The following is a 25,168-nucleotide window of genomic DNA, read 5'->3' as shown; positions in this document are numbered from 1 at the left end:
TATGATGTGCCCTAATCCTGTTCAGTTACATGGCAGAATTGCAGGTGTTTTTACCAACTAATCCTGTTCTTGAGCTCACAGATCACTTGAGATTGGATATTTGGAGCAGAAACTGCCTCCGCAGATAGAAAGACAAAGTTGAGCAAAACTGGTGTTAAGTTTTAGAGCTGATGGCTAATAAAAAGGCATTGCTTTCATGTATTTTTCTATTCTGACATTTTAAAACTGTTGTTCAGTATCACAGTTACTTCTGGAAGCCTCTGTTAGCCTTGTGGCGCAAGGTTCTGTTCAAGCCATGTGAGACAGTCCTTTCCCATCTGAATAGGCAGTATTCTAACATAAGAAAAGACACTGCAAGTAAATGTGATAGAGGCAAGGAAAGGAAAGAGTTAAAAGGCAGACAGTTCACCAAAAGGGAACTGCAGCAGGTTAGTTACCTTGAGCACGTGTGTAGAATTGTCTTCCATGACCACTATGCAGGCCTCTGCCTTGCACGTGCCACAGCACTTTCCAGGCTCCTCAGTATATTTGTAACCCTATTTTGAAAGAAACGGAGACAGAATGTAATTGAGCCAGAACATTGACCTTCAGTGGCAGATGTTTGAGCTGAGCAGGGTAGGAATTACTGACCATAGAATAGCACTCACCGCTGGACAGTAGGTGTCACAGATAACAGGCTGGCACTTGACAGTATACTTCTGGTGGCTTGAGTAAGAGGGTTTGGAGCAGGTGCAGCTTTCACAGGGGCCTGATGGGACCACAGTTCCAGGCTAGGGGTAGACAGCAGAAAAATTATTAGTAATAGCAAGTTACTTTGTGTATGTACAGCACAGACAATTCAAGGCTGAACTATCTGTAGGCTAATCTATCCTTAAATTCAATTTTGTTTGTTTAAAGCAGAGTTAAAAAGCAGAGTTAAAGCAGAGTTTCTGAGCTTCTGTTGTTGGTATTGTCCATGCTGCTTCTCATTTCGAAAGGACGTTATGCATTAAACATTAAAGGAGAGCAGAAAATACTGTTGAATATGGGAAGGGTGCTGATATGCTAATCTCAATGAATAATGTTTTATCTTGGCCCTTTTTGCAAAATGGGATCTATGATAGGGATCTCAAAAGTGTTGCATTGTGAATCTATGAAAAAATGTATAGTGAGTTACTTTGTGTACTTACCGCATAGTAGGTTTCATTGACTACACAGCCATGTCCTGGAAAGAAGGAAGAAAGATAGTGTCACAGAAGTATAAAATTGAAGAAGCAGAAGTATGTGGAGAAACTGATACTTTGTTGGCTCTATGACAACACTGATTAATTAAATCTTTTTCTTTTAAGGGTTTCAATATTCATGACTCTGAGTAACACAATGAAAAAGTTGTGTGGTACTTACTGCATTCAAAGGTGGGGCAGCATTTTCCAGGTTGCGTTACTGTAATTATTTCCTGTCCCTCTAAGCACTGGTGTGTGATCTCGGGGCAGAGGCTTGTGTTGCAGTCTGTGTAATGTAACAGAGGACAGCAAATTACAAATTTTTAATGAGCAATTTTGTTTTGCCTGAACTTCAAAAGTTTTCCAGTTAGGCAAATACAGTGCTGTAAGTAAAAATTTATGCAAGTTAGTTTAATGACTATTTCAGTATATTTGCCCATCTATTTTTAAAGAGCTTTCTGATAACTTTTGCAAAAGGAAGCATTGGCTGAGAATAGAGTGATGACTGCTTGAAAAGACTTATTTCCAAAGAGAAAATAATTAGAAAATCTGAGCTCTCTGAGTTTCAGACATTCTCTTGAACAATTTGTAGAAGTTTGAGAGATATATTAGGATTAGAAAAAATGTTTATGCTGGTCTTTGAAAAATAAGAGGTGTTTCAGGTAGTGGCAGTGTTACAGGTTTTCTTTTTTTCCTTTTGAACATTAAATTACAAATTTACAGCTACTTTCCTTTGTCTATCAGCGTAAAATTGATTCATCTTTAAATTTGTTCTATTCTAGTAGATGCTTTGCAATGAGGCTCTTGGAAGCAGTATGAGGGAGAAAATTGTTATGAAATCAATGCAAAGTATATGTTTAAAAAGAAAAAGAGAGAAATTACTGCTGTAGTTTCCCAGAACTAGTATAGTATGTTACCCACAATGAAGAAGTGAGACAGTACTTACAGCACTCAGTCCTGGTACAGCATGGGTCTTCTGGCATCTGTATCTGAACAGGCATGTATCCTGGTTCAGAACAAGATACTTGCTGTGGCAGAGGACATTCATGTTTTGTGCAATGCACTCTAAGAGTATATCTGTCACAGACACATTCCTGGCAATTTTTCGTCCATTTTTCTCCTGGCTATATAAAAAGAAAAGGGAAAATAAATAAATAATAAAAATAAAATCTTTTCTGATTGTTTTATTCATAAATACAATGATAGCTAATTATGTCAACCTTTTCATGGTCCTAGTATTTTTAGATTTGTTAAGAAACCCTTGAAGTGAAACAGATTAGGAGAAGATCATAGAGGCCACTAAAGGTTCTGTGGATGTTAATTTGTTCTTGTGAAACACCAAGCACATGTCCTCTTGCTTCACCTTTTATGTATCTGATAAACTGCATTGATGGCTATACTCACCCATCTGGATGCTCCGTTTGATTCTCTACAAGCTGGAAAAAAACAAAATAAAACAAAAAACATAAGAAAAGGAGACTTATACTACTGACAACTGACAAAAGGTGCAGTTTTAAATTAAAATATCATGAAGATAAATCTGGTGGGAAAGTGAACGTACAGAGCAGTTCATATAAAATGATAGAGCGCTTCCATCTTTCCCAGTCTCATGTGGATAAGAAGATGGGGAAAAGGCAGTATTTTCTATTATTCTATTTTTAGATGGGGAGACGAAAGGACTAAAGAGGTTGATTTGTTCATGATCTGACTATGTAAAAGATGGCAGGTTTCCTGCCATTGTTAATCAGATCTCCTCTTTAACAATCCAGACCTCTGTTCCCTAAGCTAGTTATAGAGTACTTACAGCATTCTGAGACACAAATGTCGCTGTCTTCGCTTAGGAGTATCTTTCCTTCAGGACAGAAACAACCTTCAGTTACTCCGTAGCCAGGATGGTCAACAAAGCTGGGGTGAGAGGAATATATAAGTATATGTATTTGACTACCATGTTTTTGCAGTGAAGCTGGAGAGATAGGCATGTAAAGAAGGTCATCATGTCAGATACAAGGGAGACAAATGAATTTGTATTTTGCAGAATGCAACAGAAATTGCATATTCATAGCAATGATTTATATCTATGCATTTTGTATCATGAAAATTCATGAGATTTAATTATGAAATAGTTCTATTTTGTAAGGAAAGTAGGTAGTTAAAAACAGAAGGGGAAAAAGACCAAAACATTTGTTTGAGGCTTTTTTTGTTCTTTCCATACCTTTGGCTGCAGGTGGCAGGATTAATGGACCCACATGGCTTGTATACCATATTTGCTGGACAATTGTATGCTGTATGGCAAAAGATGAAAAGTGATCAAAAATTGATAGTAGATTGCAGCAAAAAGTGACCCTGACTTTACAGCCTTCATTTGGGGTTTCTGTCAGTAAGGACATCTCTGTATTTTTGTAGGTAAAATGATATAGTCAAGTGTAAGATGCAAGATGTACTTCCTGAATAAAATCCTAACTGCTACTGGTTTACTCACACATTTTTGAGTTTTGTAGTACTTACGACAGGTATTGTTTGTCTTTCCTCTCCAGTCAATGCAGACACCTCTAGCAGCACACTCCGTAGCATATATTTCTAAACTGGAACACTGCATGGATTCATCAGTTATGCGACATCCATCAAAAACACATCCTTTGTAAAATGGTTCTGGTGGTATCACGTCATGGCATTCTGCAAAAACTCTACAGGCAGAAAAGAAACCAGAACAATCTGCTCATTATACAAAATCTGATCATGTGTGGCATTTTCCCAGTTAATGGCATGTTACTCTTTGCTTCAAGAGGAGTGTATTATGAGAAAGAGAGTTAACTATATGAATGGCTGCTAATGTGGGAGATAGATTCAGGAATGGAAAGATTAGGAAATTTGAAGCTCTATTTTTGTTTTTGTTTTTTTTTTTCAAAGAGGCTTGTGGTTATAGTGTTTATGTTAAGTGTACACAATGTTTCATCAGTCTGACACCAGAAACTTGTTGAAGAAGGCAATTGCACTAGGTATTTGAAAAAAGAATGCTATAAGTACCTGAGAAACAGAAAAATTGGATTGAATAGCTTGCAAGTTACTAGACACTACAGCATGCATGCAGCTGAGGGTCTTTATAAATGACAAGGCTGAAAAACTTTCGCTAGAGTTCACATGAGTATAGGAAATATTGCTGGAAACAACCTTTGTTGGTGCTGGTATTTTTGGAGCTCCATGTTTTACATAAAATGTACAAACTGTGAAGGACTCATTTGGCAGAGATGTTTCTGTCTGTTCTGTTATCCTGGTCAGTAACTGAATTCTTTACCTTCTGGACTAAGGGATCATTTTACTTATAAGGATTCATCCTTATTTTAATAGTGTGACTAAGAGTGAGTAAGCGTGCCCTGGAAAGCAGGGAAGGAAAAAGATAACAGAAATGCATGTGCTAACAACCCAGGGCATATGGACTTGAGTGCTTGCTGTCTCCCTCATTTTCTAATTTCACTTCTCCTTGATCAGCTATCATTGGGATGCAAGTCCTTAAAGAAGAGCAGTTTCTTTATCAAAGGCCTTTTACTGTATGTATCCTTATATTAGACTGATGTTTTCAGCAATGATCCTGTGATAGGATTGTAGTTCATATCATTTCATGAAATACTGAGACATTTCTGCCTAGAGCAAGATCATTATGGTTGTTTTTTTTTTTTTTTCTTACTTGCTTATGATAAGCTTGCAGAGTTCAGGAGCATGACATTGTGGCCTTGCTGGAGGTGTGGTTACCATTGGTGGTGGTGGTACTCCAGAGCATGATGTGTCATTACCAACAAGCCAGTGATGAGCCATTTGGGGACAGGAAGAAATGATCTTACCACTTGGCAAGCGGCATTCATCTCTTTTGTTATTTGTACATGTTCCTGGAAGATAATAGAGAAGTTATGTAAGTTTCATATGCCACATCTGTAATGCAGAGTCCCTTAGTTGCTAATACTAAGTTTAGGTGTGATGTGCTCATGAAATGTATAATCCTCTGTTTCATGAGGATTCTTTACGGTCATATGAGTTTTAATTCAGTTTAGGAATAAAAGCAATCAAATCCAAAATGCATACTTGACATCAGAAAGCAGTTCAGAATATATCTGCCTATCATGATCTTGCATAACCAGAGTGAATAACAGTAGCTATGGAGGGTGGGCAAAATATGATTAGTGCATCTGTCTTACCGCACTGTCCTTCAGTATTGTTGCCAAATTTGCTGTATGGAAGTTTCACGGAAAAGATCAGCCCACTGAAGGTGATGGTTGCACCAATCTCTGGTATTTCTACAATCATATTGATACCAAGCATGGAGAAATAAATGCCATCTTTGTGAAAGCCTGGTTGGACAATCCTGTTGTTAAAGTACATCTGAATGCAGAGTTTAAAAAAAAAAAAAAGAAAAAGAAAAAAACCTTCAGAATAAGCTTCTGCTTCTTTTTCTGTTTACATTATTTTGTTAAAACAATGTATTTTCCAATGTATTTTCTAATCTTCATAATCATGAATAACTTTGTATTGTTGTGCATCACATCCAGCTCCTATTTGCATTGCAGTAACAACATAATGCACTTGTCCTCTCTGTGATCTGATATTCTAACAAGCTGTATTTCAAGTGAAAAACAGTAAGGCATATAGACCTTATTTCTCTTTTTCAGTAACAGAGAAATAAAAATAAATTTATTTTTACCACATTGGTCATAACACCATTCACAGGTTCCCGGGTCAGCTTCACTGTTGCAGATTTGTAGAAAATAATAATGGATTTAGGACAGGAAAGTCCGTCTTTTGAATCACAGTAATAATTCTCAATGTGAACACGGAAGTGGTCATATTTAGGTACAATCTGTTTCACCAGAACGTAAGTGCAGTTTTCAAGGAAAGTATAGTAGGTTCCATCAAAAGTAATATAATGAGGATCACCCCATCCGCTGCACACACCTGGTATAGAGAAAATATTTAGATTAACATGAAAATAAACGTAGAAAGATACACTACAATTTCAAAAGCAACCTTAGGAAAACAGAATTCCCTTATATTCTGTGCAAAGTTTTGATTATTTTCAAAAATGTAATTCCTTAATCTATACTTACATTGACACTCATAGTGATAACAGCATCCGTTTTCATCAGGTACCAGTACTGCTGGATATTTGTTTGCACAGGTAATTTCCTTTATAGGTGGGCACACTGTTTGATTTACTACAACTTTATTGTTTCCCTCACAGATGAGTTCTGTACAGTTGGATAATTTGAATCTCTGGCCAGGCTGAAAAATAAACAAAAATTGTTGTGACGGTAGTTTGCAAACAGGTATGAATTTTACTAATATTTTAATAAGATGTAAGCCTCGATACTAGCTTAGATTTTTCTATACAGAGAAGAGTCAAAAAGCACAAGAAAATTTGCTTTTTTATTTCATTGAGATCTGTTTCTTATGCAATGCAGTGCGTTAAAAATAAGTTTTACTAGCAATGAAATAATAAAAAAAAGTATTTCACCTTTCTTTCTTAGTTTACAAAAAAAAAAAATTGAAGACACATAGAAATTTTATGTTTTATATTGACCAGTAGCAAGAGTTCTTCTGACAGTCAGAATATGTAAGACTGCCAGCTATCCCTTTCTTGTACCTTTCTGGTATAAAATAAATACTGTTGATATTTCACAAATCCTAACACAGAAATTACATACCTGTAGGGGAGGGTGAGTACTAGAAACACAACCAGGAGGAAGAATTGGATGTGATGTTGTTATGGTAGGTGTCTGAGGGGAAGAAGGGGTTACTGGAGTAGTAAAATTACAGTCTCCAGTGTAGCGTTCAATTCTACATGTTTCACTACACATGGCATAAAATCTACATCCGTCACTATCCATTGTGCTGTAAATCAGCTCACCTGAAGAAGAGAAAAAATGCAGTCAAATAAAGAGAGAAAATGAAAAGAAAATCTTCATATTGAAAAAGATGTTACATTTCCAGATGTCCTGATTTCAAGTGAGATAGAGAGATTTTTATCCAAGAAACTAATATGGTTCTATGTTTCAGATTTAATATGAGAATAATGTTTATATTGCTAAGCAGTACTTGTACTATATAAAAAATTACTCAGCATTCTGTACTGCCCTGCTTGTGAGAAAACTGGGGGTGCACAGGAAACTAAGAGAGGATAAAATCAGAATGGTTTCTCCAACAGACCAGAGGGATGTTACATTCTATATGAAGCAATACAGAACCATAAAAAAAGGGAGAATTGGGGAAAAAAGACTGCTTTTCATTGGGAGATGAAAATTGGCAGTGATAAGGTGGTAAAGAAAAAATAGCATTTGGTATAGGTCGTTTAGTTCACATTATTTAGCAATGATTTTTTTAAATTACTTAATCAATACTATAAAACAGACTTTTCAAAACAACACAAAGCATTTTTCTGTGGAGATTTGCACCAACTCTTATAGGGAAAAAGAGAGTAAAGGACTGTGTACATTCATATATATGATTTAAAAAATATGTAAGGAAAAAAGTGATAATATGAGAATGATTATTAACAGGGAGAAAAATACTGTATAAAAAAAACTAGTTTGCATACAGAAAATGGAAAAAATAATAATACCCACCAGGAGAGTAAAATTTCTTTCCAATTCTACAGAAACATGGTGTTGATGTAGAGGTAGTTGTACTATAGCTGGATGACAATGTAGAGCTTGTGACAGTGAGGATGGGTACTGTGGAGGAGGTGCCCGTGGAGATGGTGGTGGTGGGACTGCTGGTAGCAGTTATGCTGGGTGGGCAGATGGGGTTAGGAGTGCAGCAGTAGACGCGGATCCGGTAGTTGAGGCACATCTTGAGACCGCCGCGCTGGTCCTGGTTCTTGCACACCAGTCCGTAGTGAACGTCACACTGCACAACCTGTCCGACTTGCTCGATGGAAATCTCGGGGTAGTCCTCCGCCTGGCACTCAATTTGTTTTGGCTGCTGACAGACTTCCTTCCCGGCAGCGCGGATGTGCTGGTAGGTTTCAAAGTCTCCCTGGCTTGTCCCCGAGGAGGGGAAGTCCACGTCAAACCAGTCGGTCCACGAACACAGTTCGGGATGGCAGATGGTGACGTGCTCCGTGGTGGAAGCTGAGCTGGAAGTGGAGATGAGCGTTGGCGTTGGCGTGAGGGTGCTGGTGCTGCTGGAGGTGGTTGGTGTTGTTTCTGAGGAGTAGGGCGTTGCGGTGGAGGTTGTGACAGTGAGGATGGGTACTGTGGAGGAGGTGCCCGTGGAGATGGTGGTGGTGGGACTGCTGGTAGCAGTTATGCTGGGTGGGCAGATGGGGTTAGGAGTGCAGCAGTAGACGCGGATCCGGTAGTTGAGGCACATCTTGAGACCGCCGCGCTGGTCCTGGTTCTTGCACACCAGTCCGTAGTGAACGTCACACTGCACAACCTGTCCGACTTGCTCGATGGAAATCTCGGGGTAGTCCTCCGCCTGGCACTCAATTTGTTTTGGCTGCTGACAGACTTCCTTCCCGGCAGCGCGGATGTGCTGGTAGGTTTCAAAGTCTCCCTGGCTTGTCCCCGAGGAGGGGAAGTCCACGTCAAACCAGTCGGTCCACGAACACAGTTCGGGATGGCAGATGGTGACGTGCTCCGTGGTGGAAGCTGAGCTGGAAGTGGAGATGAGCGTTGGCGTTGGCGTGAGGGTGCTGGTGCTGCTGGAGGTGGTTGGTGTTGTTTCTGAGGAGTAGGGCGTTGCGGTGGAGGTTGTGACAGTGAGGATGGGTACTGTGGAGGAGGTGCCCGTGGAGATGGTGGTGGTGGGACTGCTGGTAGCAGTTATGCTGGGTGGGCAGATGGGGTTAGGAGTGCAGCAGTAGACGCGGATCCGGTAGTTGAGGCACATCTTGAGACCGCCGCGCTGGTCCTGGTTCTTGCACACCAGTCCGTAGTGAACGTCACACTGCACAACCTGTCCGACTTGCTCGATGGAAATCTCGGGGTAGTCCTCCGCCTGGCACTCAATTTGTTTTGGCTGCTGACAGACTTCCTTCCCGGCAGCGCGGATGTGCTGGTAGGTTTCAAAGTCTCCCTGGCTTGTCCCCGAGGAGGGGAAGTCCACGTCAAACCAGTCGGTCCACGAACACAGTTCGGGATGGCAGATGGTGACGTGCTCCGTGGTGGAAGCTGAGCTGGAAGTGGAGATGAGCGTTGGCGTTGGCGTGAGGGTGCTGGTGCTGCTGGAGGTGGTTGGTGTTGTTTCTGAGGAGTAGGGCGTTGCGGTGGAGGTTGTGACAGTGAGGATGGGTACTGTGGAGGAGGTGCCCGTGGAGATGGTGGTGGTGGGACTGCTGGTAGCAGTTATGCTGGGTGGGCAGATGGGGTTAGGAGTGCAGCAGTAGACGCGGATCCGGTAGTTGAGGCACATCTTGAGACCGCCGCGCTGGTCCTGGTTCTTGCACACCAGTCCGTAGTGAACGTCACACTGCACAACCTGTCCGACTTGCTCGATGGAAATCTCGGGGTAGTCCTCCGCCTGGCACTCAATTTGTTTTGGCTGCTGACAGACTTCCTTCCCGGCAGCGCGGATGTGCTGGTAGGTTTCAAAGTCTCCCTGGCTTGTCCCCGAGGAGGGGAAGTCCACGTCAAACCAGTCGGTCCACGAACACAGTTCGGGATGGCAGATGGTGACGTGCTCCGTGGTGGAAGCTGAGCTGGAAGTGGAGATGAGCGTTGGCGTTGGCGTGAGGGTGCTGGTGCTGCTGGAGGTGGTTGGTGTTGTTTCTGAGGAGTAGGGCGTTGCGGTGGAGGTTGTGACAGTGAGGATGGGTACTGTGGAGGAGGTGCCCGTGGAGATGGTGGTGGTGGGACTGCTGGTAGCAGTTATGCTGGGTGGGCAGATGGGGTTAGGAGTGCAGCAGTAGACGCGGATCCGGTAGTTGAGGCACATCTTGAGACCGCCGCGCTGGTCCTGGTTCTTGCACACCAGTCCGTAGTGAACGTCACACTGCACAACCTGTCCGACTTGCTCGATGGAAATCTCGGGGTAGTCCTCCGCCTGGCACTCAATTTGTTTTGGCTGCTGACAGACTTCCTTCCCGGCAGCGCGGATGTGCTGGTAGGTTTCAAAGTCTCCCTGGCTTGTCCCCGAGGAGGGGAAGTCCACGTCAAACCAGTCGGTCCACGAACACAGTTCGGGATGGCAGATGGTGACGTGCTCCGTGGTGGAAGCTGAGCTGGAAGTGGAGATGAGCGTTGGCGTTGGCGTGAGGGTGCTGGTGCTGCTGGAGGTGGTTGGTGTTGTTTCTGAGGAGTAGGGCGTTGCGGTGGAGGTTGTGACAGTGAGGATGGGTACTGTGGAGGAGGTGCCCGTGGAGATGGTGGTGGTGGGACTGCTGGTAGCAGTTATGCTGGGTGGGCAGATGGGGTTAGGAGTGCAGCAGTAGACGCGGATCCGGTAGTTGAGGCACATCTTGAGACCGCCGCGCTGGTCCTGGTTCTTGCACACCAGTCCGTAGTGAACGTCACACTGCACAACCTGTCCGACTTGCTCGATGGAAATCTCGGGGTAGTCCTCCGCCTGGCACTCAATTTGTTTTGGCTGCTGACAGACTTCCTTCCCGGCAGCGCGGATGTGCTGGTAGGTTTCAAAGTCTCCCTGGCTTGTCCCCGAGGAGGGGAAGTCCACGTCAAACCAGTCGGTCCACGAACACAGTTCGGGATGGCAGATGGTGACGTGCTCCGTGGTGGAAGCTGAGCTGGAAGTGGAGATGAGCGTTGGCGTTGGCGTGAGGGTGCTGGTGCTGCTGGAGGTGGTTGGTGTTGTTTCTGAGGAGTAGGGCGTTGCGGTGGAGGTTGTGACAGTGAGGATGGGTACTGTGGAGGAGGTGCCCGTGGAGATGGTGGTGGTGGGACTGCTGGTAGCAGTTATGCTGGGTGGGCAGATGGGGTTAGGAGTGCAGCAGTAGACGCGGATCCGGTAGTTGAGGCACATCTTGAGACCGCCGCGCTGGTCCTGGTTCTTGCACACCAGTCCGTAGTGAACGTCACACTGCACAACCTGTCCGACTTGCTCGATGGAAATCTCGGGGTAGTCCTCCGCCTGGCACTCAATTTGTTTTGGCTGCTGACAGACTTCCTTCCCGGCAGCGCGGATGTGCTGGTAGGTTTCAAAGTCTCCCTGGCTTGTCCCCGAGGAGGGGAAGTCCACGTCAAACCAGTCGGTCCACGAACACAGTTCGGGATGGCAGATGGTGACGTGCTCCGTGGTGGAAGCTGAGCTGGAAGTGGAGATGAGCGTTGGCGTTGGCGTGAGGGTGCTGGTGCTGCTGGAGGTGGTTGGTGTTGTTTCTGAGGAGTAGGGCGTTGCGGTGGAGGTTGTGACAGTGAGGATGGGTACTGTGGAGGAGGTGCCCGTGGAGATGGTGGTGGTGGGACTGCTGGTAGCAGTTATGCTGGGTGGGCAGATGGGGTTAGGAGTGCAGCAGTAGACGCGGATCCGGTAGTTGAGGCACATCTTGAGACCGCCGCGCTGGTCCTGGTTCTTGCACACCAGTCCGTAGTGAACGTCACACTGCACAACCTGTCCGACTTGCTCGATGGAAATCTCGGGGTAGTCCTCCGCCTGGCACTCAATTTGTTTTGGCTGCTGACAGACTTCCTTCCCAGCAGCGCGGATGTGCTGGTAGGTTTCAAAGTCTCCCTGGCTTGTCCCCGAGGAGGGGAAGTCCACGTCAAACCAGTCGGTCCACGAACACAGTTCGGGATGGCAGATGGTGACGTGCTCCGTGGTGGAAGCTGAGCTGGAAGTGGAGACGAGCGTTGGCGTTGGCGTGAGGGTGCTGGTGCTGCTGGAGGTGGTTGGTGTTGTTTCTGAGGAGTAGGGCGTTGCGGTGGAGGTTGTGACAGTGAGGATGGGTACTGTGGAGGAGGTGCCCGTGGAGATGGTGGTGGTGGGACTGCTGGTAGCAGTTATGCTGGGTGGGCAGATGGGGTTAGGAGTGCAGCAGTAGACGCGGATCCGGTAGTTGAGGCACATCTTGAGACCGCCGCGCTGGTCCTGGTTCTTGCACACCAGTCCGTAGTGAACGTCACACTGCACAACCTGTCCGACTTGCTCGATGGAAATCTCGGGGTAGTCCTCCGCCTGGCACTCAATTTGTTTTGGCTGCTGACAGACTTCCTTCCCGGCAGCGCGGATGTGCTGGTAGGTTTCAAAGTCTCCCTGGCTTGTCCCCGAGGAGGGGAAGTCCACGTCAAACCAGTCGGTCCACGAACACAGTTCGGGATGGCAGATGGTGACGTGCTCCGTGGTGGAAGCTGAGCTGGAAGTGGAGATGAGCGTTGGCGTTGGCGTGAGGGTGCTGGTGCTGCTGGAGGTGGTTGGTGTTGTTTCTGAGGAGTAGGGCGTTGCGGTGGAGGTTGTGACAGTGAGGATGGGTACTGTGGAGGAGGTGCCCGTGGAGATGGTGGTGGTGGGACTGCTGGTAGCAGTTATGCTGGGTGGGCAGATGGGGTTAGGAGTGCAGCAGTAGACGCGGATCCGGTAGTTGAGGCACATCTTGAGACCGCCGCGCTGGTCCTGGTTCTTGCACACCAGTCCGTAGTGAACGTCACACTGCACAACCTGTCCGACTTGCTCGATGGAAATCTCGGGGTAGTCCTCCGCCTGGCACTCAATTTGTTTTGGCTGCTGACAGACTTCCTTCCCGGCAGCGCGGATGTGCTGGTAGGTTTCAAAGTCTCCCTGGCTTGTCCCCGAGGAGGGGAAGTCCACGTCAAACCAGTCGGTCCACGAACACAGTTCGGGATGGCAGATGGTGACGTGCTCCGTGGTGGAAGCTGAGCTGGAAGTGGAGATGAGCGTTGGCGTTGGCGTGAGGGTGCTGGTGCTGCTGGAGGTGGTTGGTGTTGTTTCTGAGGAGTAGGGCGTTGCGGTGGAGGTTGTGACAGTGAGGATGGGTACTGTGGAGGAGGTGCCCGTGGAGATGGTGGTGGTGGGACTGCTGGTAGCAGTTATGCTGGGTGGGCAGATGGGGTTAGGAGTGCAGCAGTAGACGCGGATCCGGTAGTTGAGGCACATCTTGAGACCGCCGCGCTGGTCCTGGTTCTTGCACACCAGTCCGTAGTGAACGTCACACTGCACAACCTGTCCGACTTGCTCGATGGAAATCTCGGGGTAGTCCTCCGCCTGGCACTCAATTTGTTTTGGCTGCTGACAGACTTCCTTCCCAGCAGCGCGGATGTGCTGGTAGGTTTCAAAGTCTCCCTGGCTTGTCCCCGAGGAGGGGAAGTCCACGTCAAACCAGTCGGTCCACGAACACAGTTCGGGATGGCAGATGGTGACGTGCTCCGTGGTGGAAGCTGAGCTGGAAGTGGAGACGAGCGTTGGCGTTGGCGTGAGGGTGCTGGTGCTGCTGGAGGTGGTTGGTGTTGTTTCTGAGGAGTAGGGCGTTGCGGTGGAGGTTGTGACAGTGAGGATGGGTACTGTGGAGGAGGTGCCCGTGGAGATGGTGGTGGTGGGACTGCTGGTAGCAGTTATGCTGGGTGGGCAGATGGGGTTAGGAGTGCAGCAGTAGACGCGGATCCGGTAGTTGAGGCACATCTTGAGACCGCCGCGCTGGTCCTGGTTCTTGCACACCAGTCCGTAGTGAACGTCACACTGCACAACCTGTCCGACTTGCTCGATGGAAATCTCGGGGTAGTCCTCCGCCTGGCACTCAATTTGTTTTGGCTGCTGACAGACTTCCTTCCCGGCAGCGCGGATGTGCTGGTAGGTTTCAAAGTCTCCCTGGCTTGTCCCCGAGGAGGGGAAGTCCACGTCAAACCAGTCGGTCCACGAACACAGTTCGGGATGGCAGATGGTGACGTGCTCCGTGGTGGAAGCTGAGCTGGAAGTGGAGATGAGCGTTGGCGTTGGCGTGAGGGTGCTGGTGCTGCTGGAGGTGGTTGGTGTTGTTTCTGAGGAGTAGGGCGTTGCGGTGGAGGTTGTGACAGTGAGGATGGGTACTGTGGAGGAGGTGCCCGTGGAGATGGTGGTGGTGGGACTGCTGGTAGCAGTTATGCTGGGTGGGCAGATGGGGTTAGGAGTGCAGCAGTAGACGCGGATCCGGTAGTTGAGGCACATCTTGAGACCGCCGCGCTGGTCCTGGTTCTTGCACACCAGTCCGTAGTGAACGTCACACTGCACAACCTGTCCGACTTGCTCGATGGAAATCTCGGGGTAGTCCTCCGCCTGGCACTCAATTTGTTTTGGCTGCTGACAGACTTCCTTCCCAGCAGCGCGGATGTGCTGGTAGGTTTCAAAGTCTCCCTGGCTTGTCCCCGAGGAGGGGAAGTCCACGTCAAACCAGTCGGTCCACGAACACAGTTCGGGATGGCAGATGGTGACGTGCTCCGTGGTGGAAGCTGAGCTGGAAGTGGAGATGAGCGTTGGCGTTGGCGTGAGGGTGCTGGTGCTGCTGGAGGTGGTTGGTGTTGTTTCTGAGGAGTAGGGCGTTGCGGTGGAGGTTGTGACAGTGAGGATGGGTACTGTGGAGGAGGTGCCCGTGGAGATGGTGGTGGTGGGACTGCTGGTAGCAGTTATGCTGGGTGGGCAGATGGGGTTAGGAGTGCAGCAGTAGACGCGGATCCGGTAGTTGAGGCACATCTTGAGACCGCCGCGCTGGTCCTGGTTCTTGCACACCAGTCCGTAGTGAACGTCACACTGCACAACCTGTCCGACTTGCTCGATGGAAATCTCGGGGTAGTCCTCCGCCTGGCACTCAATTTGTTTTGGCTGCTGACAGACTTCCTTCCCGGCAGCGCGGATGTGCTGGTAGGTTTCAAAGTCTCCCTGGCTTGTCCCCGAGGAGGGGAAGTCCACGTCAAACCAGTCGGTCCACGAACACAGTTCGGGATGGCAGATGGTGACGTGCTCCGTGGTGGAAGCTGAGCTGGAAGTGGAGATGAGCGTTGGCGTTGGCGTGAGGGTGCTGGTGCTGCTGGAGGTGGTTGGTGTTGTTTCTGAGGAGTAGGGCGTTGCGGTGGAGGTTGTGACAGTGAGGATGGGTACTGTGGAGGAGGTGCCCGTGGAGATGGTGGTGGTGGGACTGCTGGTAGCAGTTATGCTGGGTGGGCAGATGGGGTTAGGAGTGCAGCAGTAGACGCGGATCCGGTAGTTGAGGCACATCTTGAGACCGCCGCGCTGGTCCTGGTTCTTGCACACCAGTCCGTAGTGAACGTCACACTGCACAACCTGTCCGACTTGCTCGATGGAAATCTCGGGGTAGTCCTCCGCCTGGCACTCAATTTGTTTTGGCTGCTGACAGACTTCCTTCCCAGCAGCGCGGATGTGCTGGTAGGTTTCAAAGTCTCCCTGGCTTGTCCCCGAGGAGGGGAAGTCCACGTCAAACCAGTCGGTCCACGAACACAGTTCGGGATGGCAGATGGTGACGTGCTCCGTGGTGGAAGCTGAGCTGGAAGTGGAGATGAGCGTTGGCGTTGGCGTGAGGGTGCTGGTGCTGCTGGAGGTGGTTGGTGTTGTTTCTGAGGAGTAGGGCGTTGCGGTGGAGGTTGTGACAGTGAGGATGGGTACTGTGGAGGAGGTGCCCGTGGAGATGGTGGTGGTGGGACTGCTGGTAGCAGTTATGCTGGGTGGGCAGATGGGGTTAGGAGTGCAGCAGTAGACGCGGATCCGGTAGTTGAGGCACATCTTGAGACCGCCGCGCTGGTCCTGGTTCTTGCACACCAGTCCGTAGTGAACGTCACACTGCACAACCTGTCCGACTTGCTCGATGGAAATCTCGGGGTAGTCCTCCGCCTGGCACTCAATTTGTTTTGGCTGCTGACAGACTTCCTTCCCGGCAGCGCGGATGTGCTGGTAGGTTTCAAAGTCTCCCTGGCTTGTCCCCGAGGAGGGGAAGTCCACGTCAAACCAGTCGGTCCACGAACACAGTTCGGGATGGCAGATGGTGACGTGCTCCGTGGTGGAAGCTGAGCTGGAAGTGGAGAGGAGCGTTGGCGTTGGCGTGAGGGTGCTGGTGCTGCTGGAGGTGGTTGGTGTTGTTTCTGAGGAGTAGGGCGTTGCGGTGGAGGTTGTGACAGTGAGGATGGGTACTGTGGAGGAGGTGCCCGTGGAGATGGTGGTGGTGGGACTGCTGGTAGCAGTTATGCTGGGTGGGCAGATGGGGTTAGGAGTGCAGCAGTAGACGCGGATCCGGTAGTTGAGGCACATCTTGAGACCGCCGCGCTGGTCCTGGTTCTTGCACACCAGTCCGTAGTGAACGTCACACTGCACAACCTGTCCGACTTGCTCGATGGAAATCTCGGGGTAGTCCTCTGCCTGGCACTCAATTTGTTTTGGTTGCTGACAGACTTCCTTCCCAGCAGCGCGGATGTGCTGGTAGGTTTCAAAGTCTCCCTGGCTTGTCCCCGAGGAGGGGAAGTCCACGTCAAACCAGTCGGTCCACGAACACAGTTCGGGATGGCAGATGGTGACGTGCTCCGTGGTGGAAGCTGAGCTGGAAGTGGAGATGAGCGTTGGCGTTGGCGTGAGGGTGCTGGTGCTGCTGGAGGTGGTTGGTGTTGTTTCTGAGGAGTAGGGCGTTGCGGTGGAGGTTGTGACAGTGAGGATGGGTACTGTGGAGGAGGTGCCCGTGGAGATGGTGGTGGTGGGACTGCTGGTAGCAGTTATGCTGGGTGGGCAGATGGGGTTAGGAGTGCAGCAGTAGACGCGGATCCGGTAGTTGAGGCACATCTTGAGACCGCCACGCTGGTCCTGGTTCTTGCACACCAGTCCGTAGTGAACGTCACACTGCACAACCTGTCCGACTTGCTCGATGGAAATCTCGGGGTAGTCCTCCGCCTGGCACTCAATTTGTTTTGGCTGCTGACAGACTTCCTTCCCGGCAGCGCGGATGTGCTGGTAGGTTTCAAAGTCTCCCTGGCTTGTCCCCGAGGAGGGGAAGTCCACGTCAAACCAGTCGGTCCACGAACACAGTTCGGGATGGCAGATGGTGACGTGCTCCGTGGTGGAAGCTGAGCTGGAAGTGGAGATGAGCGTTGGCGTTGGCGTGAGGGTGCTGGTGCTGCTGGAGGTGGTTGGTGTTGTTTCTGAGGAGTAGGGCGTTGCGGTGGAGGTTGTGACAGTGAGGATGGGTACTGTGGAGGAGGTGCCCGTGGAGATGGTGGTGGTGGGACTGCTGGTAGCAGTTATGCTGGGTGGGCAGATGGGGTTAGGAGTGCAGCAGTAGACGCGGATCCGGTAGTTGAGGCACATCTTGAGACCGCCGCGCTGGTCCTGGTTCTTGCACACCAGTCCGTAGTGAACGTCACACTGCACAACCTGTCCGACTTGCTCGATGGAAATCTCGGGGTAGTCCTCCGCCTGGCACTCAATTTGTTTTGGCTGCTGACAGACTTCCTTCCCGGCAGCGCGGATGTGCTGGTAGGTTTCAAAGTCTCCCTGGCTTGTCCCCGAGGAGGGGAAGTCCACGTCAAACCAGTCGGTCCACGAACACAGTTCGGGATGGCAGATGGTGACGTGCTCCGTGGTGGAAGCTGAGCTGGAAGTGGAGATGAGCGTTGGCGTTGGCGTGAGGGTGCTGGTGCTGCTGGAGGTGGTTGGTGTTGTTTCTGAGGAGTAGGGCGTTGCGGTGGAGGTTGTGACAGTGAGGATGGGTACTGTGGAGGAGGTGCCCGTGGAGATGGTGGTGGTGGGACTGCTGGTAGCAGTTATGCTGGGTGGGCAGATGGGGTTAGGAGTGCAGCAGTAGACGCGGATCCGGTAGTTGAGGCACATCTTGAGACCGCCGCGCTGGTCCTGGTTCTTGCACACCAGTCCGTAGTGAACGTCACACTGCACAACCTGTCCGACTTGCTCGATGGAAATCTCGGGGTAGTCCTCCGCCTGGCACTCAATTTGTTTTGGCTGCTGACAGACTTCCTTCCCAGCAGCGCGGATGTGCTGGTAGGTTTCAAAGTCTCCCTGGCTTGTCCCCGAGGAGGGGAAGTCCACGTCAAACCAGTCGGTCCACGAACACAGTTCGGGATGGCAGATGGTGACGTGCTCCGTGGTGGAAGCTGAGCTGGAAGTGGAGATGAGCGTTGGCGTTGGCGTGAGGGTGCTGGTGCTGCTGGAGGTGGTTGGTGTTGTTTCTGAGGAGTAGGGCGTTGCGGTGGAGGTTGTGACAGTGAGGATGGGTACTGTGGAGGAGGTGCCCGTGGAGATGGTGGTGGTGGGACTGCTGGTAGCAGTTATGCTGGGTGGGCAGATGGGGTTAGGAGTGCAGCAGTAGACGCGGATCCGGTAGTTGAGGCACATCTTGAGACCGCCGCGCTGGTCCTGGTTCTTGCACACCAGTCCGTAGTGAACGTCACACTGCACAACCTGTCCGACTTGCTCGATGGAAATCTCGGGGTAGTCCTCCGCCTGGCACTCAATTTGTTTTGGCTGCTGACAGACTTCCTTCCCAGCAGCGCGGATGTGCTGGTAGGTTTCAAAGTCTCCCTGGCCTTTCCCCGAGGAGGGGAAGTCCACGTCAAACCAGTCGGTCCACGAACACAGTTCGGGATGACAGATGGTGACGTTCTCCGTGGTGGAAGCTGAGCTGGAAGTGGAGATGAGCGTTGGCGTTGGCGTGAGGGTGCTGGTGCTGCTGGAGGTGGTTGGTGTTGTTTCTGAGGAGTAGGGTGTTGTGGTGGACGTTGTGACTGTTATTGTTGTTGTGTACGTGGTCTCTGTTTCTGTGCTTGTTTGTGATGTTTCTGTTGTTTCACTATGAATATTTTCTGTTTGTGGTGGTATTGTTGATATCGTAGTCGTTTTATGTTTTGTTTGTATATTGGGTGTATATTCAGTTGTTGTTATTTCCATGTATGGTATAGTTTTTGTTGTTGATGTTGTTGGAGTTGATGTTTTTGTAGTTGAATATGGTGTTTGTGTTGTTTCACATGGTACTGTTACATTTTTACAGCATTTAAATCTTACTTCATAATTGTAGCAGATCGGTGGTAGCTGGTCTTTATTGTAGCATATCAGGCCTTCTTTAGTGTTACATGTAATGTGTTGCTCCAGTAGTTTGTATGGTGTATTAGGGAATCTTACTGCTCTGCATTCCACAGCCTTTCTGTTAGCACAGACTTTATATCCCTGTTTTCTAATATTCTGTATTGTATCAAAATCTCCATCATTGTATCCTGATTCTGGATAACTGACATCATACCATATTGACCAGTCACATTCTTCTTTTACGCAGAAAGATGGTGTCATTCTTGTTGTAGCAGATTCTGTAGTAATTGTTGATTTATATGTTGATGTTTCTGAGGTTGTCATACTTGATGATTGTGTAGTGGTAGTAATTTCCTCTGGTACAGTCGGTGTCACATTTGTTTGGCAGTGGCTATAGTCATCACAACAGAATACTTTTATCTGATAATTTAGACATATATGAAGTTCTCCTTTTTGATCTTCATTTCTACAGATAAGTCCAAATGTTGCATTGCAATGGACAACCTGGCCTATTTCTTCAATAGATTTATGTGGGTATTTCTCTGCTCTGCATTGTATTTTTTCAGGGTTTCTGCAGATTGCTTTTCCAGCAGATCTAATGTCCTGGTAGGTTTCATAATCTCCTTTGTTTTGCAAAGTTGGGAAATGGACATCATACCATTTGGACCATTTGCACTTTGGTTGGCAAGGTGTTGTGCTGCTTATTGTCTCAGTGGAGGTACTTGCTGTTTCTGAAGAAGTACTTATTGTGACAGTAGGACTTGTTGTTTCTGTGGTTGCAGGTGAAGTTGTGATAATGGTACTTGTTGCTGTAGTTGTCGTTTCTGGAATTGGGGTATGTGTGATCAGTGTTGAAGAGCATGGAACAAAAATACAACATAAGATTCTGATTTCGTAATTGTAGCACATAGTTGAAATTTGATCTTTGTTGTAACATATAAGCCCAGCTTTTGTATTGCATTCTACTGTTTGTCCAAGGTCCTTCAGTGGTATGTTAGGAAATTTCTCTGCTCTGCATTGAACAGCCTTTGGAGCTCTACAGACTTCATAACCTTTAGCTCTCAAATCATTGAATGTTTCAAAATCTCCACCATCAAATCCAGGTGTCAGTGGACTTCCATCATACCATTCTGACCAGTGGCAGACTTCATGAACACATACTGATGTTGTTGGCGATGATGTAACTGAAAGAGTGAAAGAAAATACTTTGAAATGTAGAAGACATTCCTATATATTTTTTCATTATACTAATTGTGCTGAAATTTTTTTTAGCATCATTAGTTGCATTGTGAGCCTGCAATACCTTATTTTAGTATGCTCAAAGTTGAATATCAAGTAGAATGGAAAATCCATCACCTAGCAATTTAATTTTCTGACAGGCTCTGAACAATCACTTCAAAGAAAATATTGTGTTTTAGAGATTGCTGAAATAAGACTCAGACACACTTAATATATTTTGAAAAAAAACCCCTCATTGGTGTGTATATATATACCAATATATTGGTTATATATATATAATGTTTGATTCAATGCAATTGCTTGATTTTTTTTATCTTGTTTCAGTATTTAGTAGTCTCTCCTGAAAATCAAGTGTAGCGAAAAGAAGAGCATTTCTTTCACTGGTATATTTAATTTTCATTTCTAATTGATTTATTCTTTATGAAATATATTGCATTCCCATTGCTTCCTCATTTGAAGTTAAAATATCTCTCATGCAACATTATTAGAACCTCTATACTTTTACTTTAGTTCTGGTCTTAAGAAATGATTTCTTCACTGGAGAGCAGTCCGTAGGATTTTGCAGACAAATTATTCATGTGAAATAGCTGGAAAATGGCTAACAAATACCGGTTGTGTTAATGGTTTCTGAGATTTCAAAACTTGTAATTCAGAATTTTGTATTGAATATATATTTCATTAAATGTGGTCATAGTAATTAGAAATTATCAACCTCAAGTATACTGGAGAAGAATTCTACAAGTGAGTATTTCAATATCTCAATGTCATTATCTGAGCCATCTTCTTAGTACTGTAATTACACATATCATGAACCCTATCAGGAATTCTATAGAATGCGATCATTCTATAATTTAATAGTAAAAATAGTGAATGATCTATTCAGGTATAGAAATAGTTACAATTGGAGATAATAAATCTTATACAATTTTCTTATACTTTGCTATGAAAACAAAATAATTGTATCAAAACAGTGTGCAGTTGTTTCTACACTGGAAGTGTTTTTATTTTCTGTATTTACTTGTGTTAGTTTGATTACCAAGCATTGACTAAAATCCGACACTAAGAGAAATGATACTTAGTGGCTATATTTTACCCAGTAGTGCATAGAATAAGCTCTTACGGGCTATAAGATTATACCTGTGGAAGCAGTGGTAGGTGGTGTAGTGCTGAAGTGAAATGTTGTTGTCGGTGATGTTGAGATTGGACAGTCATACACAACTCTTTGAAGTGTTCCATTGGGACCACAGGTTGCAACAATACATCCTCCTATGCCATCTGTAGTATTGTAGATCACATCTCTATAGTGATATGTCTGTCCTTCGTAAGTGCAGACACATTCTGTAAAACAAGAGAGGATATTATTCTTTGGTATCTGAAACGCAGAGCAGGGTGCTTTAAATGCATTGTACTTTTATGAAAACAGTTTTGCCAACATACCATGTTCATTGTATTTGCATATTTTGCCACTGTTTGTGCATTCACTGAAAAAGAGAAAAAAGGAGATGATGAATCTGAATGTATTGGTTAGTAATATCATTTTTTTGTTTCTTTTTTTATTATTTGCTGTTCATTGTGCATTGCAGTGTGGAAGGACACTAACTTCTCAGTCAGATATTCAGTTCTTCTGTACAGATCCAAGTTAGATAGGATCACTCCATTTTGTGGCAAGAAAATCAACTCTCATATGTCATCATACTAAATGCAAGATATCCTCACTGGTGCTTTTAGAGGCGAGGCAAAGATGTGGAGAAGGGTGATTAGTAATGTTCTTGTCTCCTTGATAGCCACGCATTTTTTGTGCAGCAAAAATACCACTTGAGAAGGGATCATTGCATTACAGATGTTGACATGCTCTACACAGAGAATTTTCATCAGATTTTCGACAAACATCTAATGGGAATGTAGTTTTTAAAGAGAATTTATCTATTATCAGCTAAGAATTGAATCCTGATATATTTATTTACATTTATATGACTAAGGGCATATGTACACTGAATAAACTTAAGCAAATACAGATATATATTTAACAGTTCATGTTTCGTATTCTTGATGACATACGTGAGGCAGTCAAAGCCATCTACAAGCTGCAATGTGTAACATGAAAGTTGAATAAATAGTCAGATGGGCTTTGTGCTAAACTCTTCACCACTCTGGCTGCACTGCTTGCAGTATTCATTTATAGCTATTTTAAAGATCATAAAGTCATAAAATTGTAGAGTGGTTCGGGTTAGGAAGGTCCCCTGCCATGGGTAGGGACACTTCTACTAGACCACGCTGCTCAAAGCCTCATCAGACCTGGCCTTCAGTACCTTAATGGATGAGGCATCCACAACTTTTCTGGGCAGCCTGTTCCAGTGCCTCACCACTCTCATAGTGAAGAATTTCTTCCTAACATCTCATCTAAACCTACCTTATTTTAGCTTTAAACTGTTACCCCTTGTCCTGTCACTGCACTCTTGGAGAGTCCCTCACTAAGATGTCTCAGGACAGTGTTGACTGCTTCACAACTGGTTCTGCTAACTTTGTGCTCTTTGGTAGAAAGCTTGACAGGACTTTCCCAACATGTATAGCTATATTTATGAATTTTAACGGAACATGTAGGAATACTTGCTGATTGTTGCGACTAACAGAAATGAGTTCAAAACAATGAAGAATAGTTATCTACTAACCTTCTAAATAATTCCAAATAATAACTTTAGGGATATCTTAATAAAAGTCCTCAGATTATTTACAAAATTATTATTATTTTATTTTGGTTTTAATTAGTAATAATTGTAATAAGAAGCACAGTGACTAATAGATTTATCTCCCTAAAATAAAATGTTTCATCATGACATCTTTTACATTCTTGGGAACAGAAGAAAATTAGACATTATTCAGCAGCCTATGACTGGCCTAATTTTTGCTAGCAAACAAAAAACCAAATGTATGATGAATTAAGTACTGCAACTTTAGAGTCAACATTTAAAAATCTTTTTTAATCCTACCATGACTGGCAGTTCTGCTTTGAAGGCATCTGCGTTCCTGGCTTGTAAGTTTTTCCATTCTCATAGCAACCACAATAAGAAACACAAGCCATGGTTTCTTCATCAAAATAGGGCTTATTCTTTGGACAGTGCGGATAACAGCCTGCAATAAAAAAAGAGTCATATTGATACTGATCTTTCACAAGTAGAAGTAACTCTATACTCTGCTAATATCTGATCTTCTGAAATTATTCCATGTAATAATTGAAATTTCATCCTCCATTACTGCTATTTCACTGATTAAAGATTAAACTTAGGAAGGATTTGGACTTCATCTTCACTCCAGACAAGTGTATGATTCATTGGGGAGTTAGATTGTCTTTGAATTTCTGATATAAACATTTCATATAATGAGTAATCTAGATTTTGTTAATCTTACTCTTTTATTTTTTTAATAAGTAGAATGAGGTATGCATCATAACTATGTTTACCTTCTAAACCTCTCAACTCATGAAGGCATTTCCCGCTTGGATTATTGCAGGTCTTCATACAAGGGGCTCCACATGGTTTGTAGTGCCACTCACATTCCCCCTGTGGATTGTAGTAATCGCAAAACAGAGCTACAAGAAGGAGAAATGACAGAAAAGGATCTTTAATTTTATTTCCATTGGTGTAATTTCGCTGGATAGAATCCTGTGTCATCAGCATAATCATGTAAGTGGTGAACAGCATATTGTCTTATTTTTCTTTTAATACTATTGTTATACTTTTACAACATTTGAAGACAGTGAAGTTTTAAAGCAGAGAACAGAGTTGCACATTAAGCATGCAAAATAATGACTGTCAAGTTAATAGGACACTAATTATATACCGCTGGTAAAGTTACTGGCAGATGGTTTCTTTTTAAGTAGATTGACTTCAATGATTTACTCAAATTGCTTTGGGTTTTGTGTATTTTTTGTGTTTTTGGTTTTTGTTTTTGCTATTACTGCACTGTTTTTTTCTGCTCATTTTTAGGATACAGCAGCATCTCTTACAAATATCTTGCTTTAGTTCTTCTTCCTAGTTTTTTTTTTTTTTTTTTGTCTGTTGCTTTCTTTCCCTCTGAACTCCTTCAGAAGGAAGTGGGGTGAGACTTACGACAAATGGATGGCGTTCTCCATGAAATGCAGATATCCAGCTCATTGCATGCTTGAGCATAGGCAGCTACTGCTGTACAGAAACATTCACAGTCTCCTCCAGTATCACAAGCACAAGCATCATCCACACATGCTTGATAATATTCATTTGGTTCAACCTGTTGAAGGAAACATATGAGCTTTGTTCCCTGCACCTGTCCAGTTTTAAAAGGTGTTTTCTGTACTAAAAAAACTGAGAAAATATCTGAAATTGGCCACTCTGTACATTTGAGAAAGATAAGAAATGAAGAAATTATGATAATGTTTTGAAAAATCAAGAGAAAAATGTAGAATGCAGCTATTATTAGTTATTCATAAGCATAAGAATAATTTGGTGTTAAAGACAATTGATAATAGGTTATTGTTACATTACTATGTGCTAGCGCACAATTGTAGGTATCATGTAGTTGATCTTTATATTAACAGAAAATGACACCATCACAATTAAAACATATCCTGTTATTTATTTGTAATTGTCCCTTCTATAACACAAAAAAAACCCCATGTCCTATGAATTTTTGCTTTGCTACCAAATGGCACTAACTGAGGGAATAGAGGTGAAAATCCTTTCTACGCAATCTCACTAGAACATGGTCTGACTTTGTTAGTCATGACCTAGTCC

At 45.5% G+C, this 25,168-nt stretch overlaps 1 protein-coding gene across 1 annotated transcript in view; it reads right to left on the bottom strand.

Moving 5' to 3' along the window:
- Positions 1-25,168, bottom strand: part of LOC136055461 (mucin-5AC-like) — a 43,412-nt gene that overhangs the window by 3,462 nt on the left and 14,782 nt on the right. The window contains exons 23-42 of the mRNA XM_065747219.1: positions 24,509-24,665; positions 23,860-23,988; positions 23,390-23,531; positions 21,840-21,883; positions 21,540-21,740; positions 7,811-20,347; positions 6,893-7,095; positions 6,296-6,470; positions 5,893-6,143; positions 5,390-5,573; positions 4,885-5,083; positions 3,708-3,886; positions 3,415-3,484; positions 3,007-3,107; positions 2,607-2,638; positions 2,149-2,326; positions 1,384-1,488; positions 1,170-1,204; positions 648-770; positions 438-536 (exon numbers count right to left, since the gene is read on the bottom strand). Coding sequence (XP_065603291.1) covers positions 438-536; positions 648-770; positions 1,170-1,204; positions 1,384-1,488; positions 2,149-2,326; positions 2,607-2,638; positions 3,007-3,107; positions 3,415-3,484; positions 3,708-3,886; positions 4,885-5,083; positions 5,390-5,573; positions 5,893-6,143; positions 6,296-6,470; positions 6,893-7,095; positions 7,811-20,347; positions 21,540-21,740; positions 21,840-21,883; positions 23,390-23,531; positions 23,860-23,988; positions 24,509-24,665 — 15,144 coding nt within the window. The remainder of the gene's footprint in view (positions 1-437; positions 537-647; positions 771-1,169; positions 1,205-1,383; positions 1,489-2,148; positions 2,327-2,606; positions 2,639-3,006; positions 3,108-3,414; positions 3,485-3,707; positions 3,887-4,884; positions 5,084-5,389; positions 5,574-5,892; positions 6,144-6,295; positions 6,471-6,892; positions 7,096-7,810; positions 20,348-21,539; positions 21,741-21,839; positions 21,884-23,389; positions 23,532-23,859; positions 23,989-24,508; positions 24,666-25,168) is intronic.

The sequence above is a fragment of the Cyrtonyx montezumae genome, unplaced genomic scaffold (genome assembly GCF_038088225.1).
Source record: "Cyrtonyx montezumae isolate F1298 unplaced genomic scaffold, pur_monq_1.0 scaffold_10, whole genome shotgun sequence".
Taxonomy (NCBI): domain Eukaryota; kingdom Metazoa; phylum Chordata; class Aves; order Galliformes; family Odontophoridae; genus Cyrtonyx; species Cyrtonyx montezumae.
This window is presented reverse-complemented; position numbering and strand designations above follow the sequence as displayed.